The sequence below is a fragment of the Triturus cristatus genome, chromosome 7 (assembly GCF_964204655.1).
Source record: "Triturus cristatus chromosome 7, aTriCri1.1, whole genome shotgun sequence".
NCBI lineage: Eukaryota > Metazoa > Chordata > Amphibia > Caudata > Salamandridae > Triturus > Triturus cristatus.
The window spans coordinates 525,052,682-525,079,020 of record NC_140590.1 but is presented as its reverse complement, the minus strand read 5'-3'; the positions used below and the strand labels follow the sequence as shown (position 1 = coordinate 525,079,020).

Sequence of the window (26,339 nt, the reverse complement as noted above, 5' to 3'; positions counted from 1 at the left end):
GTATAATATCAAATGCGTCCATGTAGGCAGTCATTTGCTTCCCTTCAAAGATAATTGGTCAGCTTCAACTAAACATTTGAAACTGAAAATTTGGCACTGTCAATAACTATGATATCAATGTGGTGGCTGGAGTGACATTGCTTCTCATAATTAAACCTCTACGTCTTAACTATACCAAGATAGGCCGCTCTCAGAAGTCACCCCGTGAAAAACGCCCAATCCAGTATGGCACTTGGATGTAAGGATTTCCTCTTCTGTGTTAGTTGGTGCAGAATTAGTATTAAGGCAGCAGATACTACCCTGCAGTGAGCGGCAACTGCAAGTTGCTGGGTTACTCTGCTTACTACCCCGTACGCGCCCATCTCTCCCTTCGTGCTCTCCTTATTTTTGTCCCCGTACATCCTCGCGTGTCTCCTGACGACCTATGGCTTCTCTATGCTCCGTGACTGATTTTCTGCCTGCTGTCCTTGCCTGGCACCTTTCCTTAAGGCAGTGGACCAGGCAGTTGACATCCTGATGGCCCTGCTGGTGAGTGTCTTTATGAGTGCATATGTTGATATAGAAATGTATTGTTCTGTATGGCTCTAGTAGAGAGCCTCTATCCTTTATTTCAGTTTCTGAATCTCACGATCCTCTGCTATGACATGGCAGCAGTTGATAATTAAACTGGTCCCACTGTTGTGATATCAGAAAGGCTTGCCAGGCCAGGTTGGCCGGCCTCCCTGAGAGCCTGTCAGCACAACTGTGCTTGTCTTCTGTGACTGAAATCAGAAAGAACAGCTGCAGGAGGGGAAGGCAGGGAAGGCGGTGGACGTTGGTCAAGAATGGCACACAGGTTTTGTTTGTTTTAGCCTTTTGGGAAGGGATATAAAACAGAGGCAATTTTATGTATGGCTCCTCCATGACTCCTCTGCTATGGGTAACTGTGAATTCAAGTAGATAATGAGAGTGAAGCTCTAGTTGTCTATGATGTCACTCAGAACCCCAAGGTGAAAATCAACCCCGCAATTCACTTTTAATAATCTATAATTTTATGTTATGTGTGGCCCCCAAAATCATCTGCCCCTGCTTTCTACTGCTATGCAGTTGCTTCTGACAGAGTCCCATCCTCTTAATATAATTCTAATGCCCATGATTTGTTAAATCAGAGTCTACCAAGTAACATCTTTGAGAATGTTCTGTACATGAAGGTATAGATTAGTACCTCACCCCTTTCCACTCCAGTTGAACCAGGTGCAGTAGCACCGGTACCTGGGTGTTCAGTAGTCAACGTTATTAGGTGCCTGCAGGACTTGTTTCAGCAGAGCGTCGAGTGAGCGGACATGAGAACCAGGTTTCTACCTTTCTCCACTGGGGATTGAAGATTGAATGAAGGTCCACTTGTGCCATAAAAGATCACTTACAACTTGGGCTCATGTTCACCACAGAGAAACTTAGAAGACGCACAGTGAAGGAAGGTGTATCCACCTGCCAAGAGATCTTCAGTGACTGTCAGTTTGTGGAGGACTGCGTTTTTAGGGCTTGTCCATTTTTTGTTGACAATAAATGTCGTTATTTGAGAAGCATTTTGGGGGACTTCACACCCGGTAACCGACGAGAGGCTGATTCGGACTATCTCTGTCAGCTGACAGAAGGCACATTCGCAAAACTGCCCCAGTATAAAGTAGGCAACGCAAGCACACGTGGATGGCTTGATTCTCCACTGTTGGTGTTCATATCTTATCTGATAATAACATTAGCACTTACTTTTAGACCCACTTTATGAACTTTGAGAATAGTAGAAAGTAGCTCTGATACTTTCTGAAACGTATAGGTTATAATTCCAGAACAGCACAATGAACTTTACATAAATATCCGTCGCTGTTTCCGGACTCAGGAAGCACAATTATCACACGTTTAAAGTTCAGTTAAAGCATAGCTTGTAAAAGGTGATAGCAAGTATGTGATCGGCACTTCAGCATTACACCTGAAATATGTCTTAATTGTATGTATACTGCCATGTTACATAGATAACTACCAGATGCATCTGTGGGGAGTTCAGTGATGTAAATGTGCTCAGGCGGATGCAGTAGCTCTGTGGGTTCATGTGCTTGCTGTAGGATGGTCTCCTCATTCAATGTCATCTCAGACACTGTTTTCCTTCCTTGGCTTTTCCCCCTAAAATCATTTTGCCAGGTGTTACTGACAAGCAAGATTCTGCGCCCATAATGCCTGAGGTTATCACACAAAAAGTCCGGACTGGAAATAGTTTTCATGGTGACATGAAGTGGGGTGGTCACCAGACTTTCCTGTTAAATCTGATGTTTTGAGATATCATCTTGTTTAGTTTTCTCTAGTAAATAAATCATGTATGTTAGGATAGGAATGCTCACTGCTCGGCGTACAGTTGTGTTCCCCTGTCCTGAGTGCCTGGTATCCAGTCTGGTATCCTGGTTTTTGATTTTGGCCTAGCCTCACACTTACCTAGTGTGTGTGTTCAGAGGGGCCCGTCGCTTGACATGAGTGAGGTCCTGGACCTGTCTTGAGACATGGAGGGGCACACCGAGGGTGCCATTATGACTCTGACAGTGGATTACTGCCTCTCTCATGGGTATATCAGGCAAAGCGGTGGTGGCATATTACCATGCTTTGTGACTACATGGTTGTGACCATACCTCTTTGCCTGTGTCCCTGGAGTGGAGGTCTGCTGGCCCACTGGTGCACGGTTTTGCTTCTGTGCACTAACTCAGATCCTGGTGCTAGCATCCCAAGTGTACATTGAGCATGTTCTGTTTATATATGTGCATGTTTGGGACGTGGCCTGCTTTGTATGTATGAGTGAGCCAGAGTATTGGAGGCTGATAGGAATTATTTTGGAGGCCTCTGGCCTCGCCTCGTACACAGGATGTAGGGGAGATGGTTTTCACAGACTATGGAAATGTACTTCTGGCAGTCCTGAAGCTAGAGGAAGGAGACCTAGACACTGGAATGGGGAGAGAGAACACAAGGGTACTTTTGTAATTTGGGTAGGCCTTTTGCTGGGAGGAGCTGCTGAGTATTCGTCCTGTATTACTGCATTCAGCAGATGGTGGGGGCGAAGTGCAGAACTGCAGACTCTGCAGGGATGTTTTAAGACATAGGCAAAGTGGGCTCTATCCCAGGGCCCCAGCCTTTCAGGGGACCCTCATAGAGCCAGCTCTGTTCTGCAGAGAGTCTTGCTCCGATGACCTTGAATAATTTTGAAAGAGATGGTTTTAAATACAGTTTTCCTGAAATGTATTTTTAATGTGTGTGATTTGTGAGAATATAATACAGACATTTTGAAGAAAAATGTGTTTATGTTTCATGCAACATCCATCAAAAAAGATTCTTTTAGATGACGCAGCACCCCCATAAACTTGAAAGAGATTAGATGGAGAGTGGACAATAAAGGGGCCTTTCAAAATATTTTCTTCTGGCAGCATTTTTTTGTGTTTTTAATTAGAAACTGTCACATATAGTTTATACCGTTAGGGGACGATTCACAGTGGTAAATCTACAGATGAAGAATTACTCAACACTTTTGAATAACTTTACTCCTTTTGACTATTCACAACATCCAAGTTACAAAAAATTTACAATTACATGTCTTCGCTACCTGGAACAGGGGGTGGAGGCTAATTTATGAGTGCAAAGTTACTATGGCCAAAAAGTAGCTGTACTAAATCCAGCACCACACACGGCCAACCACTGATACTGCAACAAAGTTAATTCAATATATTCAAATTAATTGATTTTTAATTCAAAATAATTGTGTTGTGGCATTTTTACTTGTTGCACGTTTAAAATAATTATATACAACTAACTTGCATTAATATTTAACATGAAATTATTTTTGTAATACTTTTTTCCAAGTATAATCATTGCTTTTAATTTCCCCTACACTTTACCCTATCGGGGTAGTGCATAGATCTCCATATGGTAGAAGGCTTCCATGTTTATATACTCATCCATCCAGGCCTCTTCCTTCATTGGACCATTATTGTTCCATTCACATTTTCTCCTTCCTACTACAGCATACGCCAGGGGGCGCTGCTCACAGACCCCTTCAGCAATCGGCTAACTTCACCCCGAGTGACGGCATTCTGGCCTTTCATGAGGAGCACATCCACACACAAAGTAGTTCCCTTAGATGCCTGGGATCCCTAGGTCAATGCGCGCTTCCTGAGGCCAAGACATATTTTTGTTTTCAGCCAATATATATTTTGGGCGTCTTCCCTAGCTATACAATTTTGACGAACTCTGACAAAACAAGCTTTGTCAAAAGGCTGGTGGGGGGCAGCGGCAGACCAGCAGGCATTACTGCAGCTGCTTTGACAACTTCTGTTCCTGGTTAGGGACCCATAAAGGAGCATCCCGCTTCTGTTGACCAACCTGCACAAAACGTTGAAAATGCAAACTAAAGGGAACTGCAATTTACTGATAGATTCTGTGCAGATTTGTCATTGGAACTACTCTTATTAGCATAGCTAAACCTTTTCCTAAGTAAAATGTAGGGTGCACTCTACAGTGGCGCTATTTATCGCTGCCTCTGAAATTGGATTCCAGCAGTGCCAATTCGATATTTTCACCTTAGATAAGGAGAAAGGAGCACATTATCGTCATCCCTGAGCACAGACAATAGGGAGGTAGTAAAATGGAGGGAAAGTCAGCGCGATACAGATGTCTGTGTTAGGAGAAAGCTCCGCGGCTGCTGACACAGCACTGCCACCTCAATTACCGGCCAGGTCAATATCCGCGGATAGATGTGCTTAGGAGCAGAATGTATGTGACGTGTATGGATCGTGAGCGCTCGCGCCCGTCCGCCGCGCCTCCTACCAGCAGGGGGCTTTGTTCTCGCCTTTGTCTCTGCTCTTCGATGGTATCAGATTCCGGAACGTTCGATTGCCATTGTTCTCCGCGGCGGCACTTTCTAGAAGGTTCTGCGTTCTTTATTAGGGAAGCTCTGCCTGGAAACACCGGGCAATATGGAAAGAGAAGGGGAGGACTCTATGGCGAGGTATTTCCTACGAATCGAGCAGAATGTTCAAAGGCAGCCAAAGACAGAATCGTGTCAGGTGGTCTCCAATGAGTTAGGACTTGGGAGTTGGGAATATGGGCTGTTGAGCAGGTCTATGCTGTAGCGAAATCACAGGAGCTCCCAGCTGGGAGATAGATCTCTCTAATAGGTTATAGGACTCGTACCCCCCAGGATGGCTCCCAGCCCAGCCCCCAACCAAACCCACAAATCAATGCTTGACGACCAGAGCTGTGGGTTAAAAAGGCCATGTTTATTACAAATCATCACACAAACATGACAGTATATAAATCATACAATTTGATACGATATGGATTTATCAAATTCAATCGTTTAAACAATATTTATATTCAAGTTGCCCCTAGCTTCGTGCTCCCTCCGCTAGTCGGGCAGAACTCAATTTATTCACCAGGAAAACGTCTATTGCTCCAGCACTAAGGGGCCTTCTGGCTCGCTTCACCCAACCAACTGAGAACCACGCAAGGCGCAACCCACCTGCGTCCTTGAGGGGTGAGCCCCTGTTATCTGGTCTAGGTCCGCCACCTGAGGGGCCCACCCCTCCACCACCAGACTGCTCATCGGGGCTCGTAGGGAATACCCAGGGGCGGAAGCCCCATGCCCTATTTTTAAACTGGCGCCCTTGCCCCCAGCCGGTGTCCCATTCTCTCTGGGGTTAGCTTACCGTTTCTCCACCTCAGTGCTGGCCTACGGGGTATGCCGGAGGACTCCCCTTATCAATGTAAAGGCAATTTATGTGGCCTCTTTACCGCCACACACTATTCCATATCCAACCCCTCCCCAATCTCTACCTTTAGGGATGGGTGGGTGGGAGATTCAAAGGAGACCCCTACATCCTGGGGCCGGCGCAGCAAGATAAGAGAGGGCGAAGACACGGCCAAGTTGCCCTAAATAGGCCCTCGCCCTCTTCCCCCCTCGGGCCGCCGACTCCGGCCGGAAGTGACGTCACGACGTTGACCCGGAAGTTCTTCGTGTTGCCATCCTGTTACTCGCAATCACCAAACAAGGGGGGGGGGGGCGTGCCTGGGTGCCCGGGGGGCCGAGTCCTAAGTGCGCGCTTCATTATATTTCGCGCTTGTCAGATGTGGCGAATCTGATATTTCGGTGGACTAAAGTATCCACTGCAGGGATCGGCTTGAATCCATGGTCACAGCGTCAAATCCCAGTGGGCCTCCTCACTCTTTGGAGAGCTGTAGAAAGAGAGGATGGAATTGGGTAACAATAAACTTCCATTTTCTGTTAGGACCTGTAGATCCCTTGGGGGTGGGTGAACAATGGACAGATATGTCATATTTTCTGTGTACCGGGCTCATGCATAGAACAGTAATATTCCATTCAATTCTGGCAAAGCACAGGGCATACCCCCATGCCAAGGGTATTGTGAGCCAGGTCAGAACTGACACCGAAGTAATGTTGCTGAAGTGAACGCAATGAGTGCATGAAATAGCTCCCTTTTGTAATAAAGGCCCCATGCAGAGGGCTGAGGGCCTTTTTATGATGTTTGTTGTAGTTTCCACAGTATCTCTCTGTGTAACATGCACAACATTTTGCAACCTTCTTTTTCTGTCTGCCAGCCTCTACGGAAACGGCAAAGATTTCCAAAGAAGGCTTGGTTTTCTTGTAGAAGTCTGTCAAAATGTGTCTAGACTGCCTCTTTGTGAGGATAGTTCAGAGAATTTTTTTTTGAGAAGCCATTGCTCCCAGCATGCATTGCTAGGGGGCTCGGACCTCTGTGTGTCTCTGTCTTGACCTCTCGCAGCCAGTCTCTGATTCCACCAAAGCTTTCTGTACAGAAAGGGGACTAGGCATACTTGTTTTGTTCTGGTGCGGGTGCATTCCAGCAGTAGTCAGCAGAGTCTCATTGCTACCACTAGGGGCGCCACTCTGGGGCATAATCCGCAGCACCCTTGGTTACTGACAAGCAACCTCGAAGATACACCATGAAAATGGAAACAAAACATCACCTTTAACGTTCACTTACAGGATATCCAGTTTATGCTATATAAATCCTCCTGTAAGGCCGTTCAACGGCGAAAGCTGAAACAGCAGACACACTTTCTCTGTTTTTGCCTCTGACTTATAGAACGAACCCGTTCCCATCTGAAACTGGCCCCTTCTCTCCTGCCCTGCTGGAAAAAAGTCACAACCCCTTTCCCTCACCTCCCTGCTTACCCACTCCCCAATTCTTCTAAAACATAGAAACGTCTGTGAGATGAACATGATGGTATGCAGGAGATTCTCTGGCTATGGTGATGTTAACTGTGCATAACAGTTGTACGTCACTATATTCAGGTTGACGATATCTGCCCGCAATAATGCATCCAATACATTGACCCACCACTGCAATGTTAGTCAATTGTATATTTTCTATTATTAATTCCACCTATAGTTACCATGGGAGGTAAGTATAAGTGGAATTAATTAAAAACAGTAATTATATACTTTGTGCCATTGTTGTGGTAGGGCGATGAACTGGTTGCATTTTATTGTCAAGTGCTAAATTACAAGTGATATAGTGACTCCGCCCCCCCCACTCCTCACCACCGATGTGAACGCTGGTTTTATGGTTTCAGTGATTTAAAGCAAATGATTAGTAGAATGCCAGAGTCTAGTGTTCACCACTTAACTGTAGTGAGTTTCTGCAACAAGAGCTGGAAGTATGCTTTCCCATCAGTTCTATCGAAGAAGACAGGGATCTGTTTGCAACAGGGTTTTGTGAGGTTGGTCAGTAAACCCTGGGCAGAGAATGTTATTTTGTGATGTGGGGAAACAAGGCTGCGCCAGACAACAGCTGATGGTGTTGACGAGTTGGTACCCAGCAGCAGCTCTGCCACCGGGAAGGCCGCATTTCCCTTACCTTCTAGTAAGGCAAGTGACTGCAGCGAGTGGGGCTGGAACTTCTGCCTTTTTTCGAAAGCTCCACCAGCTCCCAGTCTTTGATTAGGCCTGTTGCATTTCTGGCTAGTACTAGGGTGCCCTTCATAAACTGTCCCAATAGTCCACCTGCTCCAATCCTCCAGATCTACACAACGTCTTCTCACTTGCAGAACCAGGAGCGATTTCATGGTCTTGAGGTAGCCCTCACCAAACGGCTGATGTGACACTCAAGCTATAACTTGTTGGCAAAGTTCCTTACGGCCCAGGGATGAATCCAGTATGCTTCAAAGAAAGGTATCCAGCATCCTTGGAGCCGCTGGAAGGTTATGGACGTCTTTGGTTCATTGCTATGTGAAAATACCAACATTCATTAACCTGAAAAGGCTTTTGCAAATCTTTTCCTGGAAATGGACGGTCAGGATCACAGGAAAGATCACAACAAAACTTCAGTACCAACTCTCCCCAAGTCAGCATTGTGACAATTGGAGGGGCCCCACCTCTTCTGTCTATGGGAACCGCGCATCGACAGGAGTTCAGTAGGCCAAACAGGTCCACTCCTCTCTTTCTTAGACTACAGTAGTAGTTTACTTCCCCTCCAGCGTATAACCACTCTTAGGACTGCATGGATGGCTGTCTGAATGTCAGTATGGAAAATGTAGGCCGGTGTCTGAAGGTTTCTCAGTCCTCCCTCTCGCACCTTTTCTGCCTCTAGCTTCCCCTGTTTATGATGCTTGTCACCGGGTGGCTCTGGACCCAGGGCCGCTTTTATGGCAAGGTGATGTTTGCTTTTTGCCTAGGACAAGAGGAGAATTGGGTACCAGCCAGCTTCTAAAAGAATGGAAGAATGGAAGAGGACACGTCACACGGGATGCTAGCCATTCTTGTATGTCCTTTTTCTACCAGAGACCGCACCGGCGTCGGTTCCGAGGCTCTGACTGTTGAGGAGCATCTAGTGTGCTCCTCCTGTCAGCCAGCGGGAAGCATCTTTCCTGATACCCTATAAGACAGATTGGTTGATGACGTTACATTCGAAAGAGTGGAGTACAGTCTTTTTCTCTACTCATTTTTCTTTTATTTTACTGTCAGTCCTTCCTCCATGCAAATCCGACCTGGTTACCACTTGCGCAACATTTTCCCTACACCATGTGTGTAAATGTGTGTGATAATCTTGAGTTTCTGGATGTTTACAACCACCGGTCCCCTTGGCCAATCATTCCTTCAGTGCCCATATTGTGGCTCATTGACATGATTTCCCCAGGAAGGGATACTGCTACATGACCCTCTTGCTTGCCAGGAGGGGCTTAGTTTATCTGCACTGGTACATTCTCGCATCCTTTCTCAGACAGACTTCTATTTTGGATGACTGTCACAATGGTAGAATTAATACGAAAGCGGCATTTGCAACTCAGAGTAATGCTCGGAAATCTAGTTTGGCCTCTGATTGACTTCCATTTCAGTATTTGAAAGTTGCATTTCCCTGATTGGAGATGGGCACTATTTGAGCTTTAGCTCCATACTGGAGGATGCATATCACCTTCATTTGCCCTTGTACATATGCACTGGTGCTCCTCAGGGTGTGGAGAAACTCTGCTGCACATCTTCTTCAAGATGGAAATAATAAGCTGATATGGGATGCCAGCTGCCTGGCTGATGAAGAGCTCCCCAAGGAGACAGAATGGACCTGCAATTGTGCAGGAACAGATCCTGTAGTTCAGCAGACAATCTTCAGGGTAAGAATGTGCAGTTCAGCCAGCCCTTTGAGGCGTGATCCTGGCTGGTTTCCCTGTTTATCATTCCACTGTAAAAAAGGAGGCTTTACGCCCCCATCGGAGCTTTCTGTCCTTTGCCACATCCTCCACACTAGCTTCAGAAACATCTGGGAACCATTTGTTCTCGAGCCGTGATGACACTGGCCTCTTGAGAAGTTCCAGATTCTTTTTCTCCTAGATTCCATTAAAAAAGGAGCCCAATGCTTGGCATTAGTGAACCAAAAAAAGGATTTTGTCACCCAAGACCTGTGGACTTTAAGATTGTGGTCTTTGACATTTCCACATTAGACTTTCGTTAACAGGCAAACTGTAACCTCTATACCCGCGGAGTCTGAAAATATTTCAACTGTGACTGGCCTGTTTTGAGACAAATGACCCTGTTGTGGCAGAGAAGCTCATGCGCTTCACCGTTGTCTGTGTTTGTGTATCGTAGGAGTCTTGTTAAAGTGTTTCAAGAAAATTGCCCAACCAAAAAGTTTGCAGCTGTTTGTATCTGCAATCTTTAACTATTCATTTGAGATCTGAGCATTTATATTAGTGTTTTTAGGACATTTATTTAGGGTAATATTTTTTGCATATCCCAGACCAGGGCTTTACATTTTACAATTGCATGTCCAACCTTCCTCTCAAATATTATTCTTTTAAAACACACAAAAACATATTTGCATGGACTGACCGCTTCTATATGTTGTTTTCACATTCAGATGATGCAACTGTCAGGGTTAGACCATTTAAATGGTGCATTTGACAGTCCAAAATAGCACTATTGGTGTGAAAGTTAATAAACACAGGTACAAATTATAATGTCAGGGCCCTGGTGTACCCTACTCTTACACATCACTAGTATCAGTACCAACACTAGACCACATCTGGGCCTCCACATAGCATAAAATATGGGCGCTAAGGATCAAGGTTTAAGAAGGTACGAAGGAAGCCTTGAGTAATTTCCTCTTCTCAATACTGAGGGGTTCATGCTTTCATTTTCGGTCTGCCCCGTGTGATGTTGTCAGACAGTGGAACACCGAATGTGCCACCCTGTTACCCTATAATTATGCAGTTTCAGTGCACCACTACTTCTCTAGTGGGTGTGTGGGAGAGTAATGCACTAGTCTTTTTCAATGGAGAGCACTCCAAAAACGGTCTCATTATCGTGATCTCCACCTTCCTGTGTGTATTTGCATTTCATATCTCTGTGAAGTGTCTTATTGGTTGGTGAGATCCTTCTCCCATAATGCATTTGTTCTTGGTACGCATTGTCATTGTCCATGTGCTCCTGATCCCTGAATGTCTCTGTAGAGAGGGTAGGATAAGTGATGTAGGTAAACACACGAAGGAATGCAGGCGTCTCCTCTATATAAAGCAGGATCTTTATTCGCAGAGCACAGACAAAGCGTACACCACAACCGCTGACCGGACACCAACTGCCACCAGCTGGAATCCCCACAACGGTAACATGCTAGTACTAAGAACGCTACAAGCGTTCTAGGATCTGAACTGGGAAAGGACACAAAGGAAGGCTTGACCCACACACAAGAAACAGGGTAAGTACTAACAAGGCTAATATGTAAATAAGTATTTACAACACATCTTCTTCCCTAAACCAAAACAATGAAACGATATACCCCAAGATACGATCACATCACTTGTGACACAAATAATCATCCAAATAAGCTGGAGGTCTGCGAGATCTCACCACTCTGGTCTCCTCGCGGTGAACAGAATCATTGTTAGCATGGGCTTGACTCTGTACATCAGAAGAACTACAAGCATCACCACCACCATCCTCCCAACAGCGGCTTGAACTCAGACCCGAAGTAACATCCTCCGGAGTGGAAAACAAGTAACCGCTACTGGTTGAACCTGAAACAACAGGCGTAGGGAAGTCCTTAACCACTGCAGACTTGCTATACAAAGCCACCCTCCGAAGATTCCACTTCTCCCCATTGTCAAGCACCACATAATGCTGAAAAACCTTCTTCACCACATGTGGACCCCTAAACTTCGAAAGACCCTTGGCCACTCTCCCCGATTTGACTTTGACCAAATCACCCTCGGAAATTGTACTCCCCGTTTTAACAATTGTCTCTTGCTGAGAACAACCAAGAGCTGAATTTTTAATCCAAGAGGGAGCAAGTTTGGTGCCAGGACCTCTTCCCCGCATGAGTTCAAAAGGCGATTTAAAGTCCGCTTTATGAACAGTGGTCCTATAGGCCCATACCATGTTCCTGACCATTTCGTGTGCAAACCCACCTGAAACACACGACATCTGAATAATACCCTTGACCACTCTATTAGCCCTCTCACACACACCATTCGCTTGCGGGTTATAAAGAGAAGTGCGGTGATGAGTCACACCACACCCACTCAGAAACACACGCATCTTCTGAGACGTTAGTTGGGTACCATTATCTGTGATTAAAATTGAAGGATACCCCTCATCCAGAAAAATCCCTTTTAAAAACTGAATAGTGCAGTCAGTGGTTATGTCCTTAACAAACTCCACAGCAAGCCACTTCGAGTAAACATCCACTATTACAATGGCAAACCGTTGAGCAAAAGGCAATTCGTCCATTGGACCTATAAAGTCCAAACACACGGTATGCCATGGTAAGCCCGGACAAACAACGTGGCTGGGCGTAGAACTAGACCCAATCTTGAGTCTCTTTTCACTGTCCTTACACACAGAACAATTCTCCACCCACGAAGTCACCTGTGAGTCCATGGCAGGCCACCAAAAATCCATTTTCAACCTACGCTGTGTAAGAGTTTGCCCTAAATGACCCTCATGAGCCAACTTTACAATTTTCAGTCTCAAACCATATGGTGGAATGTATCTATCGCCTCTCATTAAGATCCCAACACCATACAATGACAGCTCATCCAACACCTTAATGAAAGGTCGCACCGGTGGTTGGACACAACTTTCCCGCCGGGAGCCTAGTTTCACCAAATCAATCACCTTCTGCAAAACTAAGTCTTTTTCCATGGCATCCAACCACTCCTCCTTAGTGAAAGTACCATCGCTCAAGGCGACCACATCTTGAATGACGGCAACAGCCTCATCACAATGCGTATCGGACAACTCCTTCAACGTAACATCCTCTCTAATAGGAAGCCTTGATAAACAATCCGCCTGTACATTACGCCAACCTTGAACATATGAGATGTCATACTGATACTCCTGAAGTTTTGAAGCCAATCTTGCCAATCTCGGTGAACCCTTTCCCGCTCCCCCTGGGGACAAAACCTTTAACAACGGCTTGTGATCTGTTTTGAGCTGGAACTTAGTTCCCCACAAATATGTCCTGAAGTACTGGACACCCCAAGCAGCAGCCAATGCCTCTTTTTCTATAACTGAATAATTCTGTTCAGATGAGGAAAGAGTGCGAGAAGCAAAAGCAATGGTCTTTTCGCCTTCCTGCCATCTTTGCAACAAAATCGCACCTATTCCTATGGCACTGGCATCCACCATCAAAATGGATGTACGACTAATGTCGAAGGGGGTTAACACTTTCGCCTGACACAACTCTTCCTTAATCAGGTTAAAACATTCCTCATGACAAGCACTCCAACAAAATTTCACCCCCTTTTTGAGTAACGATCTTAGGGTCATGGTTTTGCTAGAAAAGTTCTCCACAAACTTCGAGTAAAACTCGATGAGACCCATAAAAGACCTGAGTTGCTCCTTATCCATGGGACGCGGAGCTAACTTTATAGCCTCAAGTAAATCCTTCTTCGGCTTGACTCCCTGAGCAGAAATCTCATAACCCAAATACTCTATGTTTTGGACAAGAAACCGACACTTCTCTTTACGTAGAGTCAACCCAGCGTCTTGGATTCTCCCCAAAACTCTTTTAAGTACTACATTGTGTTCTGTAATGGTGTCTCCAAAGACTAATATGTCGTCCTGAAAGAACACCGCTTTCTTAATGCCTTTAAAGATCTCAGAAACCATGCGTTGAAACACACTAGCTGCAGAGCTTAAACCAAACGGGAGTCTCGTAAACTGAAACGTGCCCTCAGTGGTAATGAAAGCTGTGAGTCCTTTAGACTCATCATGAAGGCGGATTTGGTGATATGCACTCTTTAAATCTAACTTCGTGAAAAATTTTGCACCTTGTAAGGTTGAGACAAGTTCGCCTATATTTGGAAGAGGAAAAGTATCAGCCACAACATACCTATTCAATGACCTCAAGTCCACACAGAACCTAATTTTGCCATCAGCCTTCTGCGTGATGACGACCGGAGATACCCAAGAAGATGCCTCCACCGGTTCAATGACACCCCCCTGTAACATCTCCTCAATCACCTTCTTGACTTCATCTTTCACTGAAAGTGGGACTCTCCTCACCTTATGCTGCACGGGAACTGTGTCATGTTTCATGACTATCTTGTGAACATATCCCTTCAACTCTCCCAACTCGTCCCTAAACACACTCCCTGCTTCATTGAGAATGTCACTAAGAGTGTGTTCATCCACTACCATGACTTGATTGGGTGCTCTGGGGTTCACTATTATATGCAAGTCATATTGATGAATCCAACCCAAGATTGGTGGACCATCAACTGCAACATAAACTTTCCCTTTGATTGACCTTCCTTCAAAGTGAATATCCGCATCAAAGTAGCCCAACAAGTCTATCCTCTCTCCTTGGTAACCTGTTGGTGAGATGTCACTCTCCTTTAAAGGTTGACTACCCCACTCACCCCTGAATAAAGGCTCGGGAATAATTGTGTGTCTTGAACCCGTATCGACCATCAGAGTTACATTATGTTCATTAATCACAAACTGTGCTTTAGGTCTCACTTCTCTCTTCTCATTACAGTCACTCACACAAACATCCTCAACACACAAAATTTTGTCTATATCACGCTTTAACCCTTTGGATTCGTCTTCAACGAAAGCTACACTAGCATTTCCTTTCGTCCTGCACATCCTAGAGAAGTGCCCCAATCTCCCACACTTGAGACACTCTTTATTGTTCGCAAAACAGAACTTTGCGTCTGACTTATGGTTATTGCTACCACATCTAGAACAACAACCTCTGTCGTTCGAATATTTCCCAACATTACTTTTCTTTAAGGGATTCTTACCCTTGTAACCCAACGCAGCTACATTCTCTTCATGACCTGACTCACACTCAATGTTTGATTTGTCGACAACTACAGAAATCAAACTCTGTTGTGAATTGCAACCTTCTAGCTCTTTTATACATTTTTCTGACTCTTCTACCACTTTGGCTAAATCTATAGCTACTTTCAATGACGGATTCTTAGCCGCCCACAGTCTCTCCTTAATCTTCTTATTGTTGCACTGCACTATGAGTTGATCACGTATCAACTCGTCATTCATTACCCCAAAGTTGCACTTAACCGACAGTTCCCTGAGGCGTGCTACAAAGTCATCTATTGACTCCTCCGTGCGCTGTTTGTGAGTGTAGAATTTGTATCTATTCATTACAAGGTTCTCCTCTTTTCCAAACCTCACTTCCAGTCTCGTAACAGCTTCTTTATACTCGTTAGGAATAGGCTGACCACTAGCTTGTAAAGCTTGAGGAAGGTATTGAAATTCTCGTTGACCCTCTTTGCCCAGAGCAGTCAGGAGCAATGCTTTCTTCCGTTTAGCAGGAAATTCTTGACCATCTAATGCGTCCAAATAGTTCTCGAACATACGTATCCAATCTTCCCATGAGATTGATGGGGCCCCTGGTTCGCTAAGAAATTGAGGTGGAAGAGTCACATTGACTTGTTGGTTAGTTTGCTGTGCCATGCTGGCCTCCGTTTGCACTGAAGTTAAAGTGTGACAATATTCTGAAAGTGACTCTTTGGCGAAAACAGGTTGTGTATGGGGTTAAAAATACATACTATTAGCTTATGACTCTTAATAGTTTCCTCCGCTTGTGAGAAAAGACACTTGTTGCTTTAAAACCCTTAATCCCCACTTGCGGTGGATTTTGCTCCAGAGCTGTTCTAAAATTTGCACAAACCATCCCATCCCATCCTCGTCGCCAAAATGATGTAGGTAAACACACGAAGGAATGCAGGCGTCTCCTCTATATAAAGCAGGATCTTTATTCGCAGAGCACAGACAAAGCGTACACCACAACCGCTGACCGGACACCAACTGCCACCAGCTGGAATCCCCACAACGGTAACATGCTAGTACTAAGAACGCTACAAGCGTTCTAGGATCTGAACTGGGAAAGGACACAAAGGAAGGCTTGACCCACACACAAGAAACAGGGTAAGTACTAACAAGGCTAATATGTAAATAAGTATTTACAACAATAAGCATACGCCCACCAACCAAGGGCAAGGGGTCCCGGCACTCTTAACCTGTCTAGGAAACCAAGTCATCTTATAGATAAGTTGCCCCCCTTCTGTCCTTTCATCAGCATCCTAGACTTACTCTATCAGTGTTTTCACGTTACTGTGTTCTGCCTCCTAGTCATTTATGCATGGCGGTCCTTTTCTCAGGACTCGTGAGTGGCCATAGCATGATGGTAAATTAATAGTGGCGTTTGGTCCAATTTAGAATTGTCTGGTGTTGCCTATTTGAATTGATTAGTTTAGATAACTCTACATTTGTTTGATGGTGCAAACGCATAAGCATTTAGCCATGTGAGTAGTGTCCAGTGTGAGTTTAAGTGCTTCATTGTTTATAGATAGTGCTTAAGTAGTGCTTCTCCTTATGCCCCAATATTGGCTTATTCCCTGCATTTGCTGTTAAAATATATGTGCCTATCTGTGCTTAATAACTTAATAGTTTTGAGAAACTGGCCTGTTGGCAAATGACCCACGCTCTAGTCCACTGAGATAAGCAGGTTTAACTGGGGGTTATTTGTTCAAAGCAAGTAGCTTCACTTGAGCGATTATGCAAATGTGAGTTAGTTGGTAAATGAGTGACCATATTTATTATGTGCCCACCTCACCATGGGGTGTCCTGGTGGGGCGAGAGAGAGAGAGAGAGAGGAGAAGGTGTGTGTGCATGTGTAGGTAGTATGCAAACCAAGCCAACATTACAATAATGCAATAAGAAATAAAAGACTTTCAGTGCCCAGACAAGTTATGTAAAAGCTAAATATATAAATATATATCTATATATATATATGTGTGTGTGTGTGTGTGTATATATATATATATATATATATATATTAAAAAAACTAACAAGCATCATTTAAAACCGCCAGCGTTTTCAAAACATCGTCACAATAGTGCCAAGAAGCATTCAGTCACACAAAGATGCCACATTCACTGTAGTGATTAAAAAGCGTGCCATGAACATTCAAGGAAATGTTAAAGTAATAATGGCATCATTGAAAAAATGATACAGTTATGACTTTCAAGATAAACACAATAATCAAACATATTTCCAATGGAATGGTATATTAAAATATGCATTAATGATTTAACGGGAATGGTCTGAATAAGTAGAAATATTGACAAGAGATACATATACACTTCCACAAAGTTGCCTAGGACCTAACTTGGGAATGTATCTTTTTTGGGCTCTAGGAGATTGTGCGGGCTTGGCAGTTCGGGCTGGACTGTTCCCATGAGGCACTGGGTCAAGACTGATTTGCATATGGCTGGGTTCAAACTGGAATGGCATGGTGAGCAAAAAAAAACGATGGATTTAGGCCGAGATCTCTGTACTGGGGTGAATGTATGACATTGTTCTGCATTCTGTCCATCAAGTGTTGTTTTTGCATTTGTCACCCGACGTGGGACGGGTATGCCCAGATGGGGGTCCTGTGCTCTCAATGCCACTGGAATCTAGCTATCCTGGCTGAAGAGGGGTGAAACCCCAAAACCGGTCCTAGGATGCAGGGAGGACCTGTCTTGGCAGTTGGGGCTGGACTGTTCCCATGAGGCACAGGGTCAAGACTGATTTGCATATGGCTGGTTTCAAACTGGAAAGGCATGGTGAGCATAAAAACGATGGATTTAGGCCCAGATCTCTGTACTGGGGTGAATGTATGACATTGTTCTGCATTCCGTCAATCAACTGTTGTTTTTTGCTAGGAGATTGTGCATCCCTTGTGTTACCTGGGTGAATGCAATACAAAAAAAAATCTTCAAGGAGGACCAACCTGGAACTGGGTCATGACTGGACCCCCAAGGTCAATTCGCCAGAGCCCCTAAATTCGAAAATAAGTAAAAGATGTTTTCCATTTTTCCACATGTTGGTGAGGTCTTGAGGGCAGGTTCTCGGTGACCTTAGTCTCTCACAGAAAATGTTGCTGGGTGTTCATTAACACACACCGAGTCCCCATGAGACTAGTCTTCAACAAGCAACAGAGGATAGTCAACTTGATATTTCAGTAGCCAGTTAACCAGACTTCCAGCATGGCTCAGTAGTTTCCTTTGGGAACACAGTGCCCGAAGAGTCAAACTTTATGTAGCAGACAAGCATTCCAAGCGGATTTGGTCTCAAGTGGTCTTGGATGCTGGTGGAGTCTCTTTATCAGACCAGTGATTTTCAGCTGGAGACGCAGTCGAAAGGTCTGAGGGGCTTCTGAGAAATATCCTACCCTGGGCAAAACATATTTTGTATCAGGTCTTGAACAATGAGTAAGTGGTACGAACAAACATTTTATCCTCCAAAGGATCATTGCGAATAGCCAGTGTAACATAGGATCTAACTCAAAAAGCAGTCACCTTACAGCGCACAAACATCCCTAGCATCTGAGTTCTAGCACTCCAACCCCACAGAGAGCTCCCTATAAAACTGAACATGGTAAGAGGTTTCTGAAACTGAAAAGTCTTCTCCTATAATGAAAACCCTTCTGAAATTACAGCTTTTCAACCAAGAAGAATTAAGGCAATGTCTTGAAGTCGGTCAACCCAGCAGGCAAGCCTCCTCCTTCACTCTCTGAGGTTCCCTGCGGCTAAAAAGTCTGCATGACCCCATAACTGAAAAGATTCCGTCGCACCCACTTGCACCCATGGCAGGATTCTCTTTAACGCCCTCTCCAGCCGTTTTTCATCTGGAATACTTTGTTCAGTTTCTTTCCGATAAATGTACATAGGTTGAGTTGTCTTCCCTGAGCAGGAATGTCACCAGTATTGAGAAGTCATGCCTCCCTAGAAAAAAGAAATGGAGAAATTGGTACGATTTCCAAAGGCTTATGTCAAAATGAAGATACGTTTGAAAGTCTGGCTGTCTAAGAAACAACTGCTCCGAGCATTCGAATATTAAAACATCAGCTGACATCCTCAGGTGGTGTAGATTCCAGACTTTAATCAATTCTTGGAGATAGGGCTCACTCTGCCACAAGCTTTGCGGCTTATCGCGTGGTTTAATAAATCACAGCCCTCAGCCAGAGTCAGGGATGGAACATGCTCTCCTCTGTAGCATCATCACCGCATGCAGCTGTAACTGGGCAGTCTTGAAGCTCTTATGACAGTAACTTACAATGCGCATCGTGAATATGTTGACTCCTGGCAGTGTAGACATAGTTTAGAAGAGCCCAAAGGGACATGCGGTAGTCTTAAAGTGACAAACGTGTGATTTTTTTAACACAGGGCATAGAGGGCCTGAATCTAATTAGCAAGGTTCACTATTCCACAGATGTCCAAATTTAGGGTCGAAAAAAGTAAAAACTCTGGATCTTTGTCAGGACAGATGCAGTTTCTCACGAGTATGTTCAGATCATGCGCTTACTGACCCTTGTCATTTTACATATCCATGGTCCTAGGATGAGTACATTTTCTATTAAGTGAGCTTCTCTCTCTTGCCTTGCTAGTTTATTTCTTGATCCAGTTGCAAGGTACACCTGCTCACAGTCATTATGAGTGGACGACCTAGTTCAGGTGCTGGTGTGCTCACGGCCCCCAAAATGCTGGTCCCAGTGTTTGTGTATTTCCTATCCCAGTATTTGCGGTGCCCGTATGCCCTAGTGTGGGTATCTCATAGAAGTTAATTCCCTGGCCTGTGTTTTTGTCCCTATGCTAGTGGGCATCTCCCTTGCCTGATGCATGTGTGTTCTCATTACCGATGTGAATATCTTTGTGTTTGCTGCCTGTCACAGTGTAAGTATATTCCCAGACCCAGTGCTTGGAGTGTTCCACAGAAGTACCCGTAGCGGTGTATTTCCTGTCCTGGTGTTTAATGATTTTCTGCCACAAATCAGTGTTTTCCTATTTGCATCTTTGTATGTGAGTTTCATTGCATGTGTTGTTCTCGGTCACAGAGTGAGACCTTCCCCTGCACTAGCGGTGCAGGCGCTCATGGCACCACCAGAGGAAGAGACCAACTCTTTGAGTAGGGGAATCTCTCTGAACCGTATGAGACTTTGCTTTTGAACACATGTTGGTCATATGTCTACAACCCCATATTCTGCACAGTCTCTGTCTCCTCTTCATGTTGGCGGGTGCGGGTATTAGGTGCCCAGCAAGAGATTTTCATAGGGGGCTTTGCCCAGAAGTAGGAATGGATGAGGTAGTCGGGGGCAAGGCAAGAGTGCATGGGGTAGAGGGGCAAGGAGGAGGGATGTGGATGTGGGAGAGAGTGGGGAACGGGGAAAGGATGAGGCAAGTCTGTGGAGTACAGAGAGGAAAAGAATAGTATCAAGAGAAGAGATTGGGAAAGTAAATGAGTGGTATCGAAGGAAAGAGTGAAGGGAGTAGGGGTAAGAAGAGGGACGGCGAGCAGAAGTGTGGTGAATGAGGGAGGATGTTGGTGAGATGTAAAGGGTTGGGAAAAAAGAGCTGGCTGCACCCAGTAAACCTCTGATCGGTGTTGCACTCGCAGCCTTGTGCTGCTGTGAGAACTTTTATTGTAACCTGCGTTGGCTGTACTTTTCCAGTGGGCGGTCTAGGTAGGTAGCTTCCACCAACAGTCTGCTGTTTTTTTGCCTTCGTTGTTAATCATACTCCATAAATGCACTTATTGAGAAAGACACCATTGATAATCTTGAGAGGGTCTATCCTTTGTGCTTTTTTATCCTTTTATAATAGTGTATATTACAGGGTAGTCTGTAATCCCTGTATAAACGCCAGTCTCTGATTTCTTGATAATCAGCGACTTTTAGTGCACTCAGTCGCCGTTTATAAAGAAAAGACTTCAGAACTCGATTATTATAAGTTATTACAGTCGAGTTCTGATATCACAATGTCTGCTGCCCGAGCCAGCAGCCGAGGTAAAAGGCAGGTCAAGAAGCATAATTGATGCAGCTGTTTAAAGCAATGAAAATCGTAAAGATGCTTCACTTTCGTGTGCTCTATTTTTTAGCTTACAATGACTAGCAGAGCAAACTTGTTTATTTTTTGCACTCCTTAGAAAAAAGCTTGAATCATTCTGCATGTTTCTACACGTTCTGAGGTACTGCAGCTTTTTTTGTTTTGCTAATATCTATTTGCAACAAATATCTTAGAGATTGTTTTTAGGTCTCACCTGACCCAGCGCGTGCGCTGGTCTGGCGAGACTTATTGAGAGGGCTCCAAAAAGTGCTACCAGGCCAGCCTAGAGCTACAGTGCATGTGCGCGGGCGCGCGCGACGCGCTTTACCGCAATTACTTTCACTTTCGCGGCCGCACGGCCGCTTTGCATAGCCAATAGGTCTCGCTTTTGGGACCTTATAAGTATTTAGTTATGCAACTGTTGCATGGCTAAACACTTATAAGGTCCCAAAGGTGAGACCTATTGGCTATGCCAATGCTTGTTATTCATGTTTGCAAACATGCATGCTCTTACATATGAAGGAGCTACGTGCCAAGGTTTAAGTTGTTTGAGGTTTAAGTTGTTTGTGGGAAACAGGGCCGGACTGGCCATAGCGCGCACTGGGCGCTTCCCCGGTAGGCCGCTATGGTGGGGGCCGGTTTTGGGCCCCTGGGGGGCCGTTTTTGTTACCGAGGGTCGGCAATATCGGCCCCCTGTAACAAAATCAGCCGTAATCGGCCCTCGCGAACTGCTCGGCACTAGCCCTCACACTGGGGGGGCAGCTGAGCAGGTTGCCAGGGCCGGTTTCTGTTCCCAGTCCGGCCCTGGTGGTGACCATGTTTTATACAGGCTAAAGTACTCACTTGCATACATGATAGGGATATTGCTAGTCACCTCGGAGTTCCATAACCTTATAAAGGAACTCGGCCATTGGACTCCTTCCTCTATATGGTTAAGGAACTCCTCGTGACTTGCAATATCCATATAATGGATGGTAGGGGGTACATTATCCATTATATAAACTTCAGTCATCTGTAGAAATGTATTCAACAGTAACCATTTGGAACAACAGGACGCTGTCACTGTTTATGCTCTTTCAGACTAAAGCACCTCCCAGACTCCTTTTCTTTGGTCAATTGTGAAGAGGCAAGAAACAGTTGCTTATGTTTGATACTTGTTCAAAGTAAGCCGTGAGCATCCATTCACCTCATGCTGCTTTCCGTATATAAGGCAGACTGACTGACCTCAGGGGTGCTGTATTCTTTCACATCCATGGATCAATCACACGCTCTGCTTCTTTCATGTATTCTCCCATTTCCAGGGTAAAGAGAACTTCTTGGCAATCCTGAACAAGCACATGGAGATCCACGGGACAGTGTACTATGAGAGCCAGCGGCCCCCCGAGGTGCCACCTTTTGTGAAGAACCATGGCCTGCTGCCACAAAGTGAACTCCAGCATCTTCTGAAGAAGGCCAAGGTATTTTCACTGCCTTCAACTCCACTTCCGCCCCAACTCCCTCCTCCTCTTTGGCTGACTTCTCAATGTCTTACTCTTGCCTCCCTCCTCACAGCTGTTCATCGGCTTCGGCTTCCCCTATGAAGGCCCGGCTCCCTTGGAGGCTGTTGCCAACGGCTGTGTCTACCTGCAGCCCCGCTTCAATCCACCGCACAGCTCCCTCAACCATGAGTTTTTCAGAGGGAAGCCCACATCACGCGAGGTGAGTCTATGGCTACTTATTTATACAGGGAGTCTGAGTACAATTGGTATAACTAAGACGTGAGTTCTTGCCTCTAACAAAAGAGGAAAAGGAAGCTAGATCACAGGCTAGTAAACGTAGTGGCAATTCCTCTAAAAATTTACTTTACGTATCTGGAGCTTGGAGGAAAGGACTCAGCAGTGAGTCCCTGCCCCTTCATGAAACAGGGAACCAGAACAAATGGTAAGGAACTGAGAGGAGAGGGCCTGTATGTGGTTGCCAGAATAATTAAGACAACAAAGAGTCCTTTCTTTTTAAAATAAGGCTCTTAAGGCATTGTGAGTTGGAAGGAAGTGGTGAGGTATTCAATAGGCTCCTCACCAGTCGCCCCAGAAAGTTCTCAACGCCAGTTTGTTCTGCACGTCTAGACAGGCAACTCCATAAAACTGTATTTTTTGCTGCTGTGTTTTTTTTTAGAAGATTGCACTTTGATAGGTGTACATTCTAGACTGCACATCTCAGTACATTTGAACCATAGATTTGTCCACAAGCTGGATCATCTAAAAGATAATGGTACACTCCTCCAGTTACAGCGATAAGCTTATTAATGTGCTTACACAACTAGATTCATCTCATCTTTGCCAACAGTATGTAATCAGATGACAGAATAGCACCTGATCTAGTTGTTGGCGCAGGTACAGAATATGTGTGGCTGGAGAGTTTGAGGAGCCTAGACCATGGCTAGACATTACAACTCCATTGTGGTATGCTGACGCGATTAAAGGAAACGTTCAAAGGCCAGGACATGAAATGGCTTGATACTACTCAAACTAACCCATGTGTCTCAGGACCGTTCTAAATCCTTAGTCTGAAGTGTTGGTCTAAGTGCTGTAGGGATTCTTAGTGTCTGAATTCTTGAGTAGCAGAGCTGTGTGTATGTGTGTTTGAGGCCCGGTTAACGAGTCTCAGTCCAAATGCAGCCTCTTGCACTTCATGAGATCAGTCAAGGCTCTGGATCAGTCTTCTGAAATTGAGTCAAACCTACATTAGTAGCCAGATTATCCCTGAAGTGCCTGCACTTAGGGTGAAGGCTTGAGCTACTTCAAAATTCCAACCAGTTTACCACCTGTTGACTTCTGTCTTCTGCCTGTCCTATCATCCTGAAGTGTGAACATGATACTCAGCCTTGCGCTCTTCAGATCGGCTCCGCTCAGTCTTGGCCTTGAGGTTAACGCTCTTGATTCAACCTGACATCTCATCTATGTGCATTGTGAGGGACCATGGTCTGAAAACATAGGGGCCTACATCGTAAACTACAAAGTATTCTGCAAGGCCGGCCGCAGCACCTTGGTCATAAGATGCTGGAAAGTTGCTGGGGAGTCCTTAAAGGCGCCCTGCAGTAGACTCAGGCCAGATCTCACTTTTGGGAAACATGCGAGAGCCTTAATGCATGCAACAACTCATCACTGCTGTGCAGGGCTGGACATCATTTTTAGTGACGGAGTTCAGCCCTCAACAAATACAATAAAAGTGTTGGCTCTGATACTTTTGATTGATGATCATTACTGGGCTGGCCCAATGGCTGTGGGATGGCAAAATATGGTATTATTATCTGCACTCATACCAAACTTGGCAGCATACAGTGGGGACTGGAGCCATGAAACCAGTGGCGAAGAATTTGACTCTTTGTTTTAAGTCCAGTCATTTTTAGCAGGGTCATCAGATCTAGAGTGTAAAGGGAGTTCCGCCTAGCTTTACCCTTCCCCTGGATGTCGAAGAGTACTGACATCACAGAATACCTCCCTTAGACACTTCCCCACAGGTAGTCTGCTTATGGTCCGACATCCTCACCCCTCCCCATAGCCCCTCACTTATAAGGTAAATGAAATGCTAATTTATCGGACTGAAGAATTGGGAACATACAGATTGAAACAGACATATCCATCTGATTACTAGTCCTTTGGTCACTAGCCTGCATGATGTACGCATGGTTGATGTTCTCTCCATGTGGGGGAGCGGAGAAGTGACCATGCTCTCTTTAAGAGATGCCACACACTAGAGTACAGACACTGCTCAAAAAGCAAGTCGGAGCATGTGGCCTGGTAGAGGAGACTGCAGGCTGAGGGCCGATGTATCCTTGTCTGATTACTAGAAGAGTCGGCTAGAGCCAGTGGAGACCAGTACCCGGTGACCTCCTCATCAAAAGCCTGGGTAGGGTCTTGCTCCAGCTCTTTCCTCTTCATCAGAATGGAGTCTGATCATGGAGTAAGGGTGAGGCGACACAGCCCTTGCATTTTACTTAATCAGGAAACGAGTATTAACCCCTCCCCTCTCTTCTGAGTGCACAACTGGAGTTAGGCACAGAGCCGAGCGTGTGGTGGGACTCACTGTGAGGCTTTCTCACTGCTAATCTAGGTGAATTCTAGTATGTTTCGGCTTCTATTCAGGACGATGCTCGCCCTCACTGCTCGACTGACACATACTGAGTGGGACAAGGTATGCTTTACTTAAAAAAATGAGAAATGAGGGAAGGCTGGAGTATAAACGGAGGAAGGATGCAAGATCGATGAAAGAGAATAAGAAATAATCATGCATGTTGCATAAAAAAACCTGTCCCATCCACATTGCCCAAATTAATTATCTTCTGCACGGCAGGGGTTCATCTAAAAAACCTCTCTTTGCAAACAGGTCTCCTCTCAGCATCCGTACATGGAGAGCTACATCGGGAAACCGCATGTGTGGACCGTGGATTACAACAACTTGGAGGAATTTGAGGAGGCCCTGCAGAGCATCATGAGGACTAAGGTATGTTTCAGATAATGTTGTCCATTCCCTATTGGCAGACAGAAGGATCCTTACATCTGCTGGACACCAAAATATAACAAAGTGCCAGAAACACTGAAAACCAGTGGAATATCACCCAAGACATGCCAGTCAACTCCCATCAGCCAGTGACATTCTATCTGGAACGCTTGGACCACATCAATCATCTCAGCAGGCCAGAAGTCAAGCCACAAGCCAGACTGTGCAACCAGAGCACACTCCACACACAGTGCACACTAGTCATCCAGTTTTAATTCTGTTTTGGGAATGTTTAATCTATGCCTAGAACACCCATGTCCAGCGACAGAATGTTCTATAATCACACTATTTCCTCACAGTCCCGTGTCCCCCAAAGGTTTAATTCTGTTGATGTCTAAGTCTGCATACAGACATAAACAGAAAGTGACCGCAAAAAAGACATTTTGACCTTTCCAATTACACTGTTCATTTAAGCATTAGGCTGGGGCAAAATTAAAATTACAGTTGCGTAATTTGCATTATTTCGGAAATGTTTGCATTAAGTTTGTTACACAAAATTCCTGTAATTAGTTTTCCGCCATTACGCCTGTCGCATAATTATGCACCTTTCCCAGTAAAAATATAACTTTATAGAGTTTGGGAACGACTCAAACAATGCAGCTATTGTTCACGGCAATTGTGTTTTTCTCAATATGTTTTTAATAAATCACTGAAGGACCCTTTTGGGAAAGATGTGACGTCGAATGCACTCTCACTTTCCCGCCCTGTCCCTCTCACCTCTGAACAGAACAGTATGTTTCAGGAAGAGAGGACATATTCATGCTGGCATGGGGGAGTGGAGAGTGGGGGCTGGGGGATGCTGTGTTTCCTCTGCCCCGGGCAGATTTACATGCTGTAGTGTCAGTCGTGGGTTGCTGGTCATTTCTCTGATTTGGGAGGCGGGATAAGTGGTTTATGCGGCAGGACAAAATCAGAGG

General features: G+C 45.1%; 1 protein-coding gene and 1 long non-coding RNA gene across 4 annotated transcripts in view; one reads left to right on the top strand and one right to left on the bottom strand.

Annotated features, from left to right (window-relative positions):
• The window catches only part of MGAT5B (alpha-1,6-mannosylglycoprotein 6-beta-N-acetylglucosaminyltransferase B), an 819,262-nt gene that overhangs the window by 602,030 nt on the left and 190,893 nt on the right, over positions 1–26,339 (top strand). The window contains exons 12-14 of the mRNA XM_085616896.1: positions 22,185–22,340; positions 22,435–22,581; positions 25,249–25,365. Coding sequence (XP_085473022.1) covers positions 22,185–22,340; positions 22,435–22,581; positions 25,249–25,365 — 420 coding nt within the window. The remainder of the gene's footprint in view (positions 1–22,184; positions 22,341–22,434; positions 22,582–25,248; positions 25,366–26,339) is intronic.
• The window catches only part of LOC146810013 (uncharacterized), a 175,680-nt gene that overhangs the window by 24,689 nt on the left and 124,652 nt on the right, over positions 1–26,339 (bottom strand). For 2 of the 3 annotated variants that reach the window (XR_014966531.1, XR_014966530.1), the window contains one exon: positions 16,892–18,786. This is a non-coding gene — a long non-coding RNA (uncharacterized LOC146810013). Of the gene's footprint in view, positions 1–16,891; positions 18,787–26,339 lie in introns of those variants that run through there. The other variant, XR_014966533.1, reaches the window with a different exon arrangement.